Source organism: Pongo abelii, chromosome 9 (assembly GCF_028885655.2).
Source record: "Pongo abelii isolate AG06213 chromosome 9, NHGRI_mPonAbe1-v2.0_pri, whole genome shotgun sequence".
NCBI classification, from domain to species: domain Eukaryota; kingdom Metazoa; phylum Chordata; class Mammalia; order Primates; family Hominidae; genus Pongo; species Pongo abelii.
In genome coordinates this window covers 103,913,033-103,930,378 of record NC_071994.2, presented here as the reverse complement: position 1 = coordinate 103,930,378, position 17,346 = coordinate 103,913,033, and the positions used below count along the sequence as shown (strand labels likewise).

General features: G+C 36.6%; 1 protein-coding gene across 3 annotated transcripts in view; it reads right to left on the bottom strand.

Annotated features, from left to right (window-relative positions):
- ARHGAP42 (Rho GTPase activating protein 42) overlaps positions 1 to 17,346 on the bottom strand; it is a 313,798-nt gene that overhangs the window by 60,712 nt on the left and 235,740 nt on the right. For all 3 annotated transcript variants that reach the window (XM_002822385.5, XM_009246979.4, XM_054524968.2), the window contains exons 6-7: positions 12,687 to 12,797; positions 1,034 to 1,138 (exon numbers count right to left, since the gene is read on the bottom strand). In XM_002822385.5, coding sequence (XP_002822431.1) covers positions 1,034 to 1,138; positions 12,687 to 12,797 — 216 coding nt within the window. The remainder of the gene's footprint in view (positions 1 to 1,033; positions 1,139 to 12,686; positions 12,798 to 17,346) is intronic.

The following is a 17,346-nucleotide window of genomic DNA, read 5'->3' as shown; positions in this document are numbered from 1 at the left end:
AAATAATAAACAGCACATATTTGATATTCAATTTCAGAGAAAGATGAGATCTTTGTTATTAAAGTACAATCCTTCATTTCACAAATAAAGAAATTTTGTTCTCTTAAAAATGAGACTTCTCAGGCTAGGCACGGTGGGTCACACCTGTAATCCCAGCACTTGGGAGGCCACGGCGGGTGGATCACCTGAGGTCGGGTTCGAGACCAGCCTGACCAACATGGTGAAACCCCGTCTCTACTAAAAATACAAAATTAGCCAGGTGTAGTGGTGCATGCCTGTAATCCCAGCTATTTGGGAAGCTGAGGCAGGAGAATCGCTTGAACCCAGAAGGCAGAGGTTGCGGTGAGCCAAGATCATGCCATTGCACTCCAGCCTGGGTGACGAGCGAAACTCCATCTAAAAAAAAAGACTTCTCTAAGGTCTTATTTTCTTATTTCCAGTATTTTCTTTTCTAGTTTTCTTGAGGTATAACTGACATATAAAAATTGTATAGTTAACATGTACAATGTGATGTTTTAATACATATATACATTATGAAATTACCAAAATCCAGTTAATTAATATATCAATCACCACAGTTACCATCTGTGTATGCTGAGAACATTTAAGACCTAAACTCTTAATAAATTTCAAGTATTCAATACAGTATTATTACCTACAGCCACCATACTGCAAATTAGCTCTCCAAACTTACTCATCCTGCATCACCCAGTAAATTAACAAGAACACTGGATGAAGGCAAAAGTTAATAAACTTTCAGGTGTCTCCAACTGGGTAATATTTATTTTTATAAAATTTGCTAGTATAAATTTTTCTAACTAACGTTAGGGTTTTGTGGGGTGTATTTTCCACTAGCAGCTAGAAAAAAAATTGTTAATATATTTATAAAGTGGTTTTTCTCAATTCTTGAATTTTACTGTACTTAGGCAAGTATTTGAAAGATTCCAAGGTTTAACTTGATTATAACTTAGTTGCCCTTTGAAATCAGATTTGCAGATTTGCTGAGAGACAGTAAGAACAGGTATACTCTTACATTCTGCAAGTTGAACTGCAGCTGTTGCTTATACGGTGCAAATTCCTGGGCAAGTTCATATCCCTCATGGTAAAAAGTAAATAAGCCCTGAAGAAATGACAAAAGCTGCAAAGATAAAGAGATAAAGAAACCATGAAAATGTGTTTTAATGATCATTTAATGATATAAAATAGGGAGAAAATTATATTTCATTATAATTCCTCAAACTAATACATTTTCAATGGCTTTGGCAAGGCAGGCAATAGATTTACGATTATAAAACAGAAACCACAAAAGGATTTTTATTTCCTTTTTGGTAGACAGTAATTTAACTTTGAGGCTGATCAAGGACATTTGTCCTGTTAACTATTCCGCTATTCAAATGCATTGAAGAAATATCCAGAAGAGACCACTAAGATAATGACTAAAGTATAATAGCATAGATCCCACCCTGGAAGAACTTCTAATCAAAACAAGGGGATAAAAGATGTGTGATGTAAGGAAGACCAAACCAGTAAATCACAGATAAGAAGTACCCAAGGGAAGGAATGAGAATTTGGCCAGATGAAACTAAGAAAAAGTATCACAAGGTGGCAGTACTGATTTGAGTATTGAACAGACAACATTTTAGCAAAGGAATGGGAAGAACATGAAACAGGGAAGTGGTGAGCAAAATCATTGAACTAGATAACACAGGTTTTTCATTTCAGAGAAAGTAAAATCTCCACAAAGTCATAATTTCTATGATCTTAACCTTCTAATCTCAAATTCATATGTGTATTTAAGTTTTTATCCATAAATTAAGACAGGCTCTCCATGGAATTACAGGACACAGGTTGCATGAAACGTTATATTGGAAAAAAAATTTAAGCATTTTCGTTTCATTCACAGGGATTTTATTTCACAGACTTGTCTACTAACCTAATCTTTCCCACAACCTCTTCCTGCAATAAAGTTAGAAAACATTTTTGAAAAGTCACTCATAATGTATCTGTAACTTATTATTTTAAATTAAGGAAGAAACACAATTTGAAACCATTTTCTCACGTAAATAACATGCAGCCACCTCCTCTGTCTGGGTAGGTAGGGAGGATTCAGCTAAGCATCAACTGGTTACATGTGCTATGATTTCCAACAGATAAACACTGGTTCTATCGGAAAACAATGACCTCATGCTTTTCTTCCTACAAACAAGTCAAGTTCATACAAAGTCATGTTCATTTCAGAAAACATTTTCAAACCATTTTTGTTGTTATATATTTAAGGACTTTTCTTCTCTTGTTCAAACAGTCCTGATATTGTACCAAAATGTAGCATTTGCCCTTTTATAATTATTTTACACTATCAGTTTTACATCAACTAATACTTATTATCAAACCTAAATATTCAAGATTATCTTAAAATGATGCTATAGTTGTCAAATTATCCAATAAAATATATAGTCTACCTGAATGCATATAATATGGCACAAACAAAACTGCAGCTTAAATTGGATCAAAAATGCCTTTAATAAAGGTTTGCATATTTAGATTTAGAGCTTTTCAGAGAGAAAATATTTTTGAAATATATAAAACAGTAGTCTTCTGAACATCCAACTAACAGACTATGAAGTTGCTAAGGAAGTATTGTTTCATGTTTTACCAATTATAATTAATCCACAATTAAACTGTCTCATTACAAACTGGATGCTATATAAAGCAGGTGCTACTTTAAAATCATCATCAGTATAAAAGTTAATTAAACTTGTAAAGAAGATTTTAAGAATATCTGTGATAAATCTTTCTATAAAACAATGAATCCCCTGAGATCCAACTTTTCTAACATTCTTGGTTTCTAGAACATGGAAAAAAGACAAAGCACATTGATGTTTTCAGAAGCACGAAGTAAACCATTCAGAACCACACCTAGAACATTGCTAAAAATTCTAACAAATGGTCAATTATGATTCTTCAGCCATATAAGTTTCCAATACATTCAAATTGCTATGTCATGGCTTGATGCTCCAGTCCTAAAGTACTAATACTAATCTGAAAACATGAAATCCAAAACACTCCAAAATGCAAAATTTTTAGAGCACTCTCATGATACCACAAGTGAAAAATTCTGCACCTGATACTTTTGCTTTCTGGTGGTTCAATATACACAAACTGTGCTTCATGCACAAAATTATTAAGAATATTGTATAAAATAAAATTATCTTCAGGCTACGTGTATGAGGTGTATAGGAAACATAATAACTTTCATGTTTAGACTTGGGTCCAATTCCCAAGGTATCTCATTATGTCTATGCAAATATCCCAAAATATGAAAAAAATCAGAAACACTTCTAGTCCTAAGCATTTTGGATAAGGAATGTCAATGTGTATTCTATTTCAAAAGATTAGACATCTGGAGAAGATGCTGGGTGCGATCCATGGAACTACCTGTGAGACACTCCCTCATGTGAAGGGCCACTTCATGCTTGCAGATTCACTGAACCACATGCGGGTCATCCTAACCAAAACTCTTACGGACGTATTTTGACAGAGATTTTGGTAAATCGATATTTCCCACTAAACTCTGCTTTTAAATTCTTAATCATGTTCTAAAAAATAAGATCCTGGTACCTTCATCTTATTCATATTATTCTATATCCTCAGCATTTTATATGCAGCCAACTTCAGTCAAGAGGAAAATAAACCCATTGGCAGCTTCTAGCAGAATTCAGATTCACTTAGTAGCAGACAAATACCTTTTAATCTCACAATGCATGCTGAGCACCCACTAGGAAATGTACAATCCTATGGAAGGTACATAAGAATTATATACAAAAAAACCATACACCTTTTCCTTTTTATTCCACATCTTTGGAAGCAGCATTTGGGTTTATTGAAGATTGCGTTATGAAACACCTGCCTCTAGATGGCAGCAAAGTTAAACGTTTTATCAGTTTGAATATATACTTGTTCATTTCATCCTCTACAAAATTCCAAGATGTGAAATGAAAGGAACTGAACAGGACAGCCTGAAAAGCTTTAAGAATTGCGCTTCCCACACATCATTTTCTTTGGTGAATCTGCCTGAATGGCTGGGATGTGAGGAAAAAAAGATGGTTTCAGTTTACCCTAAAGTAAATTTGACCTTTAAAATAATTAACACTAACCGTAATAACAACTACAAACTCCTAGATAAACAGAATAGGTTTGAATACTAAGAAAGTTCCTTTTATCACTGAGGAAATCTCATATAGCACTTTATTATTCCCAAGGGTATAGAACCAAATTACTTGTCACTCCAATAACCCAACCAATTGGAAAAACTGATACCATACTTAACAGATAAATAATCTTTTAAAATAACCCCATTACAAGCCAGAAAAGGAACAAATATTCAAAATTAAAAACTCCTGCTTCAATGTACACTGTCATGAAAATTGAAAGAAAACTCACAGAATGGGAGAATATATTTACAAAAATCATTTATCTGATAAGGGGCTTATATGCAGAATATATAAACAACTCTTACAATTAAATAACAAAAAGACAAATAACCTAGTTTAAAAATAGGCAAAGAAACTGAATAGACATTTCTTGAAAGAAAATATATGAATGGTCAAAAAGCATTTGAGAGATTCTTGACTTATGAGTCATCAGAGAAATCGAAATCAAAACCACAGTGAAATCTAAGGTCAGCTCTCTAGGATGGCTAGACTCAAAAAGTGAGATAATAGCAAGTGTGCGTGAGGGACATGGAGAAACTGTATTCCTCATATATCGATGGTGGGAGTGTCAAGGGGTGCAGTTATTTTGGTAGTCCCTCAGATGGTGAAACATACAGTTACCACATGACTCAGTAATTCTTCAAGAGAGGGAAAAACATGTATCTACACGAAAATTTGTACATGAATGTTTATAATAGGGGTCCCCAATCCCTGGGCTGCAGACTAGTAAAGGTCATTTGTGGCTGGTTAGGAACCCATCTGCATGGCAGGAGGTGAGACCTGGGTGAGTTCTGCCTCCTATCAGATCAGTGCTGGCATTAGATTCTCATAGGAGAGTGAGGCCTATTGTGAACTGTGCCTGTGAGGGATCTAGGTTGCCTGCTCCTTATGAGAATCTAACTAATGCCTGATGATCTGAGGTGGAACAGTTTCATTCCGAAACCCTTCCCTCACCACCAATTTTTTCATGGAAAAATTGTCTTCCATAAAACTGGTCTCTGGTGCCAAAAAGGTTGGGGACCGCTGGTTTATAACATTATTCATAATAGTGAAAATGTACCAATCAACTAATATTTGGATAAGCAAAATGTGGTCTATCCATACAATAAAATATTATTTGGTCCTAAAGGGAAATGAAGTATTGATGCATGCTTTCAGATGGATGAACCTCGAAAACTGCATCTGAGTAAAAGAAGTCAATCACCAAAGGCCATGTATTACACAATTTCATTTGTATGAAAAGCCCAGAGTAGGCAAATTAATAGAGACAGAAAATAATTAGTGGTTTTTCAGGATTAGGGGTTGTGGGGTATACTGGGAATGATAGCTAAAGGATGTGATGTTTATTTTTAAGGTGATGAAAATGCTTTAAATTTTTTTGTGGTGATTGTTGCACATATCTGTGAATATACTAAAGTTCCATTGAACTGCATAGTTTAAATGAGTTGTCTGTATGGTATGCAAATTATATCTTTATGAAGTTTTTTTTTTCTTTTTTGAGACAAGGTCTCACCCTTTCACACAGGCTGGAGTATAGTGGCATGATTAGAGTTCACTGCACTTTTGACTTCCCAGGCTCAAGTGATCCTCCCATCTCAGTCCCCAGGTAGCTAAGACTACAGGTGCATGACACCATGCCCAACTAATTTTTGTAGAGGTGGAGTTTTGCCATGTTGCAAAGACTGGTTTTGAATTCTTGGGCTCAAACAATTCTCCTGCGTCGGCCTCCCAACTTGCTGGGATTACAGGTGTGAGCAACCATGCCCGGCCTGAAGTTGTTTTTAAAAAATAAAAATAAATACTTCCCATACACAAAACACCATAATGCACTATAAGAAATCAAAATGTTATATAGTTCCATCCTCCACATTTGGCCATCTAAACTTCTAAGATTAGAAATGTAGGGCAAAGTCAAGGCATCAATTTTCACACTGTAAAAGTGTCAGGCCTGTGAGTTAAATCTGTAGTCTTTGCAATTCCCTGCCTGGAGGAAACTTAGAGATAAACATCTTAAAGGATACCTTCAACATGACTACAGATCGCTTTAAGTCTAATGCATAGATGTGCAAAGGAGTTCATGGCATGAAAACGAAAGGATATACAAATCGAATCAAATAAATAATGAGAAACTTGAAGATAAAAAGAGAGCCAAGAATGGAAAGTGGCGAGTCAATGCTGGCCTGGAAAAGACTACTTTTAAAATGGGAGGACAGAAGCACAAATGAATGAATGGACAAATACGTGCACTGATTAATAAAACAAAGCCGTGGCCATCCATTGCCTCAGCACTGAAAAGCGTAATTGGAATTCCTGAAAAGATGGATTTCTAAGCATTCAAGAGAATGGAATTCAGATGAAGAGGCCTGAGGTACACTTTCCTGGTAAAGGAACAGAGGCATTGACAATAGCCAGCTTATCTTTACAGCTCAATTGTAATAGAGAAGGTACTGTCACCAGCAAGGTGATAAAGCCCAGCAGAAGCTACATGATTGATTTCTACCAAACACATAGGATGCATTTTTCTTATTTTTACAAAATTCTGTTCACTAAGTTCTATCACAAATTTCTGATTTTCAATAACAATACCCTGAACTTTAGATTTATCCAAGGACCATTACAGATTTTATTTTTACTTAAAAGTTTTGTTGTTAATTTTTTAAAGAATGAATGCCCATAGATTTTAAACAGGATAGAAATTTAACCTTTAGTCCTACAGAGTTTCAAAAAACAATGATGCTACCTTATTTTTTTCACTTTTACTAAATTAAAGCTAACTGATTATGTTGAAAAAAAAATCAAAAGGTTAAACTTTCAAAATCTGCTCATCTATATAGTAGCTGATGGATTTTTAAAAAGGACTTAGCCAGTAGCATTTCAATGTCAAAATTATTTAAGCTTTTTAAATTTAGAGACTCTAAAAAGTATTTTATAGTATACATCTTGATAATAACAAGCTAAAACATGTTAGTAAATTAGGCAAATTTTCTTCAGCAAAAAAATTTAAATTGAACTTAGCAGTCCAAGGGAAGAGCATCAAAAGCACTATATTTTAGTCTATATATGATGATTTATTTTCATTTTCTGCATTAACTTTAAACATTAATACAAAAAGACTATAATGGAGTCTAAAAGGAATACCGTAACATGAAAATGCTATTACAAAACTTACTCTAGGTGTATATTTAGAAGGCTAAAATTAAAATGTGTTTTTTAAAATGTGGCTTTAAAACCACAACTAACAAAGGGATTCATAAATGTTGTTTTCATATCTAGCAATAATAGTATAGGTGAGGTACACACTGGCTGGTGCCTTATTGACATTAATGAAGTACCAGGTACAAGAGCTTTGCGTATTACCTGTGCTGGTTGATCCTCATCGCGATCCTGGGAACTACACATTATTTTTGTCTTCAATATACAGATAAAAACCTGAGGCAGAGAATTTGTAAAATGTGCCATATTTGCACAGCTGTAAGATGTGGAGCCAAATTCCATCTTATTCCAACTCATTAAGCTATTATACTTTCTGTCTCTGCTTACTAAAGGTAAACCTTTTATTTTCTTCTAATTTTCAGGAATTAACATAACTACACTATATAATTTTCTAATCGTCCATTTTATTTGGCCAGAGCAAATATTATCAGGAAGGATTAATTTCTGTAGTTAAGCGTCCACTGAGGAAGTGGTACCATGCCATGACTTCAGATTTGGGTTCTGGGTTCCTATCTGCCACTTTGGGTTTGTGGCCTTAGGCAACCAACAATCTTTCTGTAACTCAGCTTATTCATCTAACAACTACTTCATAACAATGCTGTTATGGATTTACGTGAGCTAACACAGAGAAAACACGTAGCACATAGCAGTTGCTCACAAAACATCAGTCCAACTAAGTAGGCTCAAAGGACATAAATCAACACACACACAAGTTTACAGCTGAATGAATCATAAGGCAGATGAGTCATAACAAGATTCCGTTTTCTAAGCCACAAACCTTTATGTACCATGAAGTGCTTCTGAGACCCCTGGGCTCCTCCACAACTCTTATTTAAGCTGTTTGTGTTCAGAGTACTTCTAGAACTGCTTCTTCTAATCCATAAACATTCTCATAACCTCAGGCAGCTCTGAGCAGTAGGTGAATACTATAACCAAGAGTCAGGAGATGTTTCTCCCTCCCAGATCTCCTTCCCCCATCATAGACCTAAACTTGCGTACCTTGTTGACACATCTGAAAGGATGAGCCCACTGTTCAACAGAAACATAATATGAGCCACAAATGCAAGCCAATGTGTAATTTACTAGTAAACATATTTAATTTTTATTTATTTTTTTGAGACAGAGTCTCACTCTGTCACCTAGGCTGGAGTGCAGTGGCGTAATTTTGGATCACTGCAACCTCCGCCTCCAGGGTTCAAGTGATTCTCATGCCTCAGCCTCCCGAGTAGCTGGGATTACAGGCACCCACCACCATGCCTGGCTAATTTTTGTATTTTTAGTAGAGATGAAGTTTCACCATGTTGGCCAAGCTGGTCTTGAATTCCTGGTCTCAAGCGATCTGCCTGCCTCAGCTTTCCAAAGTGCTGGGATTACAGGCGTGACCCACTGTACCCAGCTAGTAAACATATTTTAAATACTTTAAAAAAACAGTGAAATAAATTTGAATAATTTATTTTAATACAATATATCCAAAATAGCATTTCAACCTGTAATCAGAGGTATTAATGAGCTATTGTCCATTTTTTCATACTAAGATTCTGCAGGCTGCTGTTGATTTTATATTTACAGCACATCCTAACTTAGACTAGCTGTGGGTAATTGCTACCATACAGAATGGTGGGTCTAGAAATCAACAGTGAGCTATAATCCCTTTCTATATAAAATACAATAAACTGGAAAAAAGATGGCTTATAGAGAACTGAATTTAAAAAGCTGATTTCAGGCGAGGCGTGGTGGCTCACGCCTGTAATCCCAGCACTTTGAGAGGTCAAAACAGGTGGATCACCTGAGGTCAGGAGTTCGAGAACAGCCTGGCCAACATGGTGAAACCCTGTCTCTACTAAAAATATGAAAATTAGCTGGGTGTGGTGGTGCACACCTGTAATTTCAGCTACTCGCTCAGGAGGCTGTGGCAGGAGAATCACTTAAACCCGGCAGGTGGAGGTTGCAGTGAGCTGAGATTATGCCACTGCACTCCAGCCTGGGCAACAGGGCGACACTCCATCTCAAAAACACCAAACACAGACAAAAAAATTGATTTCAGGTATGCTTTTAAAACAATAACACGTAGCTTATTTATAAATAATACATGAATGTCCCCTTTTAGTTCATGTGTCAGACCTAGTTTTTCTTTAGAATAATGACAATGTAGGATTATTTATTTGTTTGTTTATTTATTTATTTGTTTGTTTATTTGTTGAGACAGAGTGTTACTCTGTCGCCCAGGCTGGAGTCCAGCGGCGCGATTTCGGATCACTGCAACCTCCATCTCCCAGGTTCAAGCAATTCTCGTGCCTCAGCCTCCCGAGTAGCTTAGACGACAGGCACACGCCACCACGCCCAGCTAATTTTTGTATTTTTAGTAGAGATGGGGTTTCACCATATTGGTCAGGCTGGTCTCAAACTCCTGACCTCAAGCGATCCACCTGCCTCGTTCTCCCAAAGTGCTGGGATTATAGGTGTGAGCCACTGTGCCCAGCCAGAATATTTATTCTTAATAGCACATGAATATTGTATAGAAGTTTTATGACAAGGAGTAGGATCTTGATATTGATTAAAACAATGTAAAATAATCTCAAAAATACCATCATAAGGTAAGAATATTATTTCATGAATCACTATCCCCTGTTCATATTTTCTATTGGATATCTTACAATCCATAGAGGATAGATCCCACCCCCAGAGCATCTGCTTTACTCTAATGCTTATTTGTTAAAATAATCTGGGCTAAAACTAGAATAGACTGCTAGATTTCTGCAACACACAACAGCAATGCAAACAAGAATTGGATTTCTAAAGAATAAAACCGGTAAAGACATTAAAGTGTTTTCATGTCTTTTTATGTTTATAGCTCCTGGGAGCTTTGGTTTACAACTTTTCTCCTCCAAATTAATTTGTAAATGCATAACCTAAAGATTGACATACATACACATGCTTCATTGATCCCATTTCTATTCTCATTGTTCAAATGGATATTAAGTACAACTCCATGGATGAGACTCTGAGGCTAGAAATGAGGATGAGACCAAACTGACAGTACTATTTGGTTTGGCCAGATGCTCTACTAGGAAAAACACAGCAGCCAGGAAAATATTTTGGAAGAAGGACAAATTTAACATCAATTTTGACTATGGTGTCATAAGAAAGGCATGCATGACAGAAGACTTGTCAGGACATCATAGCTTCGGATAAGGTAGAAGGAAGAAAACACATTTCAATTGAAAGATGGCTTCTACTTCTCTACTGTATTTTTACAGGAATTCATAAATTCTTGTCATTCCTTCTGCCACCTGTGAATGAACATTTTTTTACAATCTCCTCTGTATACATCTGATGTCATCTTACAGAATGTTCTAGTTCACTGTTCCCAGACAGGACGGGCTATAAAAGAGACTTAGGGAAACAAGTGACTCCCATATCATCTTCCAAGAGGAATAAAGGCATACAGATGTGAAAGGATTATTCCAGGTGTGAGAAGAAACAACAGCACAGCAGATCAGCACAGTGTCTGAAGGAAATGGGAAGACACAAGGAAGCAGTATGCAGAAAAACTGTCAGAATTAATGGAGTCTCAGATGGTTTGGTGTCAAGAAGAGCTGAAATTCAAAAATCCCAAGGTGCAGGCTCTAGGGAAGTAGTTTGCTAGCAAGAAGCGAGGCTTCAAAAACCATGGTGGGATTCTGGGGTGGGACTTAGTCAATGGGAAGGCAAACAGGAACCATAAGTAGTGGTCATCTTCCTAGAATAGGAAATGTTAGGCTGGCTAGTTGTCCATGAGCCCCAGATGAGCTTCAGAACATTCTCTAGGTCATATAAAGTTTAATCAGATCCTTAAAGGGTCCACTATATAAGAGGATAATCCTAGGGGATTTAAGGATTAAGCTGTTTGGTAAACAGAACTTGAACTTCAGTTTGTTATTCTAAATAAAAGGTAAACGTTAAATCCCTGAGTCTGAGTGGTGGTCTTCAGTTCCTTAAACTTTCTAGCTGAAAGCTAGTCTTGCAAATGTGCCTACTGCCTAGTTTACAGGACAGAGTTAGTAGGCTCCAACTAAAGGCAGAGGTCCTGGAAGCCAGGTTGGGCCTGATAACTGTCCCCAACCTCTGCTCTGTCTCAGTTTTCCATTATCTTTAGGGGATAGCTGGTGGATTTCCATTAGAAAATGATTTATGTGAAATATATTTTATAATGTTGTCTTCCTTTCCCTCTCCTTATCATATCCTCTAATGTAGAAACAGAGTATTTTAGTTTTTATTATGAATGGATTTTTTAAAGGACTGACATAGGAAGAAAAGAATGGCTTAGATTAGATATTTGATTACTTAACACATTTATTAACCCTATCCTCTGATCTCATGGGAATTGAAGAATGCAGACAACAGATCACCTGACTCTAGAGCAAACCTTTATTCATCATAGATGCCACTTTGTCAAGATGCCTATTTAGGCAATATTGGAACACATTAGGGTATCACTTGAAAAAAATGCTAAAAAATGAAATAAGCTTATAAAGACCAGCCACCTGTTCTTTTCTGTAACGTGGTTTACATTAGGAAATCCCTTACATTTTACACTGACTTAGGAAAATAAATGACTTCATAGGAAAGTCAAGCAGATCCAAGCCCTGTGAGGAAGGGGAGCACACAACAAAGAGGAAAACAGAGCCTTTGGTTTTCCCTCTCCACCTAAAGGTTTGCTAAATGGGTCACTGTACTGGTGAAGTGTATTCATTCATCTATAGATAATGCACATCCTCTTTCTAAAAAATTTCTTTAATTGATACACTTTATTTTTAGAGCAGTTTTAGATTTCCCAAAAAATGAGTGGAAAGAATGAAGTTCCCTTATACCCCCTCAGCTCATCTGTTCCCCTACGACCTCTGTACCCTCCTCCCGCCAACAGCTTCCTCTATTAGCATCTTGCATTTCTGTGGTACACTTGTTCTAGTCGATGAAACAATGCTAATACATTAATATTAACTGAATCCATAGGATACATTAGGGCTCAGTTTTTGTGCTACACATTCTATGGGCTTTGACAAACATATAACGGTATTCTCATCCATCACTACTCTATTGTACAAAAGAGTTTCACTGTCCTAAAAGTTCCCTGTGCTCCACTTTTTCATCCCTTCCCTACTCCCCTTTTATTTTTATCAATCATAATTTTCAAGAAAAATTATATATTATAGAAAAAACAGTGTACTTTTATTCCATAGATTGTTTTGAGCCTACCATTTATACAAAAAACCTGAAACTTACCGGTTCAACAAATTCAAACTTCTTTTTTTCTTGGACCTCTTGAATTTTAAAGACGTATTCTAATGATGCTTCATAGAAGTTCTGATGTTCTCGGTCAATTTGTGTATCTGCCTAAAGAGAAAAACCAGAGGGTGATTACTGATGGTTCTACATAGAGAGGGACTCAATTCCTGCTCTGGTATCTTTATTAAAAAGTAACTCCTACAAAAAGTTTAACACAGTACTTATTATAGTCCTTGCCTACAAGAACTTATAGTGCATGGGGCAGGAGCTACACACACACACATACACACACAGAGTAAGTACATAATACCCATTGCAGTAAAAAAAATACATATATATTACAAGAGGGGTATATAAATGTAGATGAGAAATTACTGGATCACAGAAAGATGGATAAAATTCAAAATTATGGGACAAAATGGTGGTATTTGAGTTGAATCTTAAGACAAACAACGGACTGCATTGCCAAAAATATAAAAAAAGCAGGGGCCGTTTTCCTGAAAAAGTAGAGGCATGAAGGAGACAGATTTGACTGCAGTATGAACACATGGAGAAGAAGAGGGAGAAGTGAGGATAGCATCATACTATAAAGTATCTTGGATGCTGCATAACACATTAGGATTTTAATGGTGGGAGAAGCATCTAAGAATATTAAGCAGGAGAGCCACTTCATTAGGTAAGATCTTAGGTAACACTGGTAGCAGAGTCAAACACATAAACAGACAAATAAAAATTCAATGGCTCTAACCTGATGAATCATGCTTTGTCAATGCCATGCACTTTTATTATATCTGATTGCAATAAGGTTCTATTGACAAAGTATGAGAGAGTATTACTGAGGTGATTTAATTTTCTTTTAGACAATGCCTTGCTCTTCCCTCTTCTCCACCTATTGCCCTCAGATGCACTCTTTCAAAAGTGACTTCAGCTTAGCAGAGAGACATGACTTACTTTTCTTGCCCACCTCTACCTTCCTTGTCACCAGTTGGATGTTACAAAAGCAGATGGAAAGAAGGGGCTTTCTGGAGTACTAAGTATCCATTGACACCAATTTGGGGATAGGAAACTTGAAGCCATTTATAACGGTAGTTTCACAAACAAAATTTTTGAAAAAAAAGATTTTATTGGTAAGACTTCCAGTTAACAGAACCTATTAGTAATTAAGTTTTGGAGGAGTAAAAAATTATACATGTACTTTCAACTGTGCAGGGAGTAGGTGCCCCTAACCTCCATGTTGTTCAAGAATCAACTGTAATTATATATACTTACTATGCATTTAATTAGGTAATTACAAATAATCCAATATTACCAGCAACTCACTAGAGATGTTTAAAGTTGAGTATTCTAAATTTTTAAGCTAATAAATGTGAAAAAAGTATAAATCAGGTAGGAGATTTGAACCCAAAACTTTTCAGCTCCCAGACATCATTTACGAAAGATAGAGGTGCAAAAAAGAACATCAGTATTCCACACAAATCATGTTTCTTTTCTTCTTACCATCGCTTATTGGAACACACTATATACATAAGAATTAATTAATTTAGTAATGAGGGATAGGTGTTAATAAATGTTTAACAACTGGCTGTCTTGGGAGAAAAGCCTGATTTGCAGTATTTGTGGTTTCTGTGGTACAAATATCGCCAAAATGGGCAGTTTCAAAACACAAACTCAACATCACAGAATGTGGAAGCTGGAAAGAGATGCAGGAAAAGGGCTCTCTGGAGCGAGTCTTAGCACACTACTGGGTGAAAGGGATGCAACAATATTTTCAGTTTTAGGGACACTATTCTATTCCACAAGTTATTTTATTTACTTTAAAAGAAAATTTTATTTACTTTAAAAGATAATGTCAGGCTGGATATGGTGGCTCACATCTGTAATCCCAGCACTTTGAGAGGCCAACGTGGGAGGACTGCTTGAGCCCAGGAGTTCAAGACCAGCCTGGGCACTCTAGTGAGATGCTGTCTCCATTTTTTTAAAAAAAGAAAAAATATATAACATCACCGATTGTGTTGCCTAGCACACGGGAACAAACTAGAATGTTGAGCCCTTTAGAGTCTAAAATGTTTTTCTTCTAGTCAATGGAACTATGCAGAAAAGATTTAGCACAGCAGGCCTGACTGCTGTGTTTTGAAAGGTTTGCTTACAAGGTTGGCCCTTGGCTGGTGTCTGGGAATGTTAGTTTAGGGAGGGCTCACATCACTCTAACTGCTAAGAGGTGGCTTACTGCACCTAAACTGTTTGTACAAACAATATGGTTTATGCAAATACCTCCTTTCCCTCTGGGAGTTTGGAATTTGGGTACATGCCAGGCAGCGAGTGCTATGTGACCAGCCTCAATAAGCCGCTAGACAACAAGACTCTAATGAACTTCCTTGGTGGACAACATTTCACATGCCACAGCTCCTTGCAGGGGGAATTGAGCATGCTCTGAGTGTCTCCACTGGGAGAGCACTCTTAGAAGGCTGCACCTGGTTTCCCCCAGAATTTGTTCCCTGTACCCTTTTTTATTTCCTTTCACTGTAATAAATCATAGCCATGAGTATGACTATATGCTGAGTCCTGTGAGTTCTCCAAGCAAATTACCAAAGCTGGGGGTGGTCTTGGGTACCCCAACACAAAAGAATTAAGTCATTTCTTCAGAAATGTATTTGCCATGCACAGTCTCATCCCACTTACCCCCCTCCAAAAAGGGGAATGAGAAGCAAAGAAAGGATAAAAGAGAAATGACTCTTGCTGCTTGCCACTTATAGATGTTTTCATAGCCTCCAATGCAGACTACTGAAATTTGATAGACCAAATCTGCTGTGAAACGTCATCCAGAGCATACAGTATTAAGGAATATGACAGTTTAATTTCTTTACAGTACAAGATATAGAAAGACATTCTTTTAGTTAAAATAGATCTCTTTAGTATGTAAGCTCATCATATGATTCACTAGCAAACACTTGCTTATAAATCCACTAGCAACCGGTACTATATATTTTGTACTGGATAAGTAGAGTAACACTAGGATTCATCAATTGAAATGAGATAATTTTAAAACTGAAAGAGAGCACTAGTAATAATTAGGCCAGAACAACAGGTGTAAACTGTTGTTTACCTGGCAAAAAGGGACCTAAAGAAATCAGATTAATTTCATAAGCAAACCATATGGTTCCGCAGATAGCTTATTGTAATGCTATCTCAATTCAAAAGAGAGGGAAAGGCGTTAGGTGATATTTGTTGAATCTTTTCCCAAGGAGAAAAGATTTAAGTTTGATTTTGAAGAATGAGGAAGAGATAAAAAGAGAAGAGTTTGAGTGATGTGAAAGAGACAGGAAAAGAGAAGCTATGCTTAGGTAGGACAAAAGGTTTGTGACTCAAGGTTTTGTTTGGAGGAGACAGAAATGAGAGTTAAGGCAGAAAAAATAGAATAAGTGTAGATTTCATCATACAGGCAGTGCAAAAACTTGAGAAGGAGGCTGACAAGAAACAATCAACATTCAAGATTAACATGAGGACAGTGCTGCGTACAGTAATTAAGTGGTGGCCTAGGTACATGTGAATATAAAAAGATCTCTTATCTGATAATGGTGAAGGTGTCTGGTGCACCCCAGCAAGAAAGAGAAGATGAATGATATGGGTGTGAGAAGCAAGGAAAAAGCCAAAGATAAATTTGATACAAAAAAAAGTACTACTAGTCTGGGTGTGGCTCATGCCTATAATCCCAGCAATTCGGGAGGCCGAGATGGGAGAATCACTTGAGGTCAGGAGTTTGAGACCAGCCTGGCCAACACAGTGAAACCCTGTCTCCACTAAAAATACAAAAATTAGCTGGGCATGGTAGTGCACACCTGCAGTCCCAGCTACTCAGGAGGCTGAGGCACGAGAATTGCTTTGACCCAAGAGGTGGAGGTTGCAGTGAGCCAAGATCATGCCTCCGCATTCCAGCCTGGGCAACAGAGTAAGACTTGGTCTCAAAAAACAATAAATCATAATCATAATCATAATATTAGCATTACCAGATAATTTAAAAATGAGAGGTAGGAGCAAATTTGGGAAAAGAGGCTGAGGTGCAAGATTTCACATTTCGCTATGAATTGGTGAATCTAAAGTCTTAGTAACCAACCAGAGGACACTGCAAAGACAGTCAGGCACAACAAAATCATCCCTTGAGACATGTTCATCCAGATGTTATAAACCATGTGAAAGTAGAAGAGGTTTCAGGGACAGAAATTGAAGGATAAGAACAGAGATATTAAGAACTATGCCTAAGGACTTTACTTCATTTAGGAAGTGCCTCAAGAGGAACCTACTGAAAGAGTAGTTAGTGATAGGTGGAAAACCAACATCTGGATGTCTAAAGGGAATCTATTTTCCCCTTTACTTTTTTCTTAATTATAAATGTAAAAATATTCCTTATTGTAAGCTTATTTTTTACTTGTTACTATGACAGAGAAATGTGAAGATAGTAAGAATTACAATCCCACTGTTTAATATTTTGATGTGTCTCACACACACACACACACACACACTTATTTTAAAACAAACCTGGTACAATACTGTATATTCCGGTTTACAATCTGCTTTTTTCCTGCTTATTTGTATGAATATTTCTCAATGTCTTTAAATGATTCTCCAAATAAAACTTTTAACATATCACACTCCATTTTTG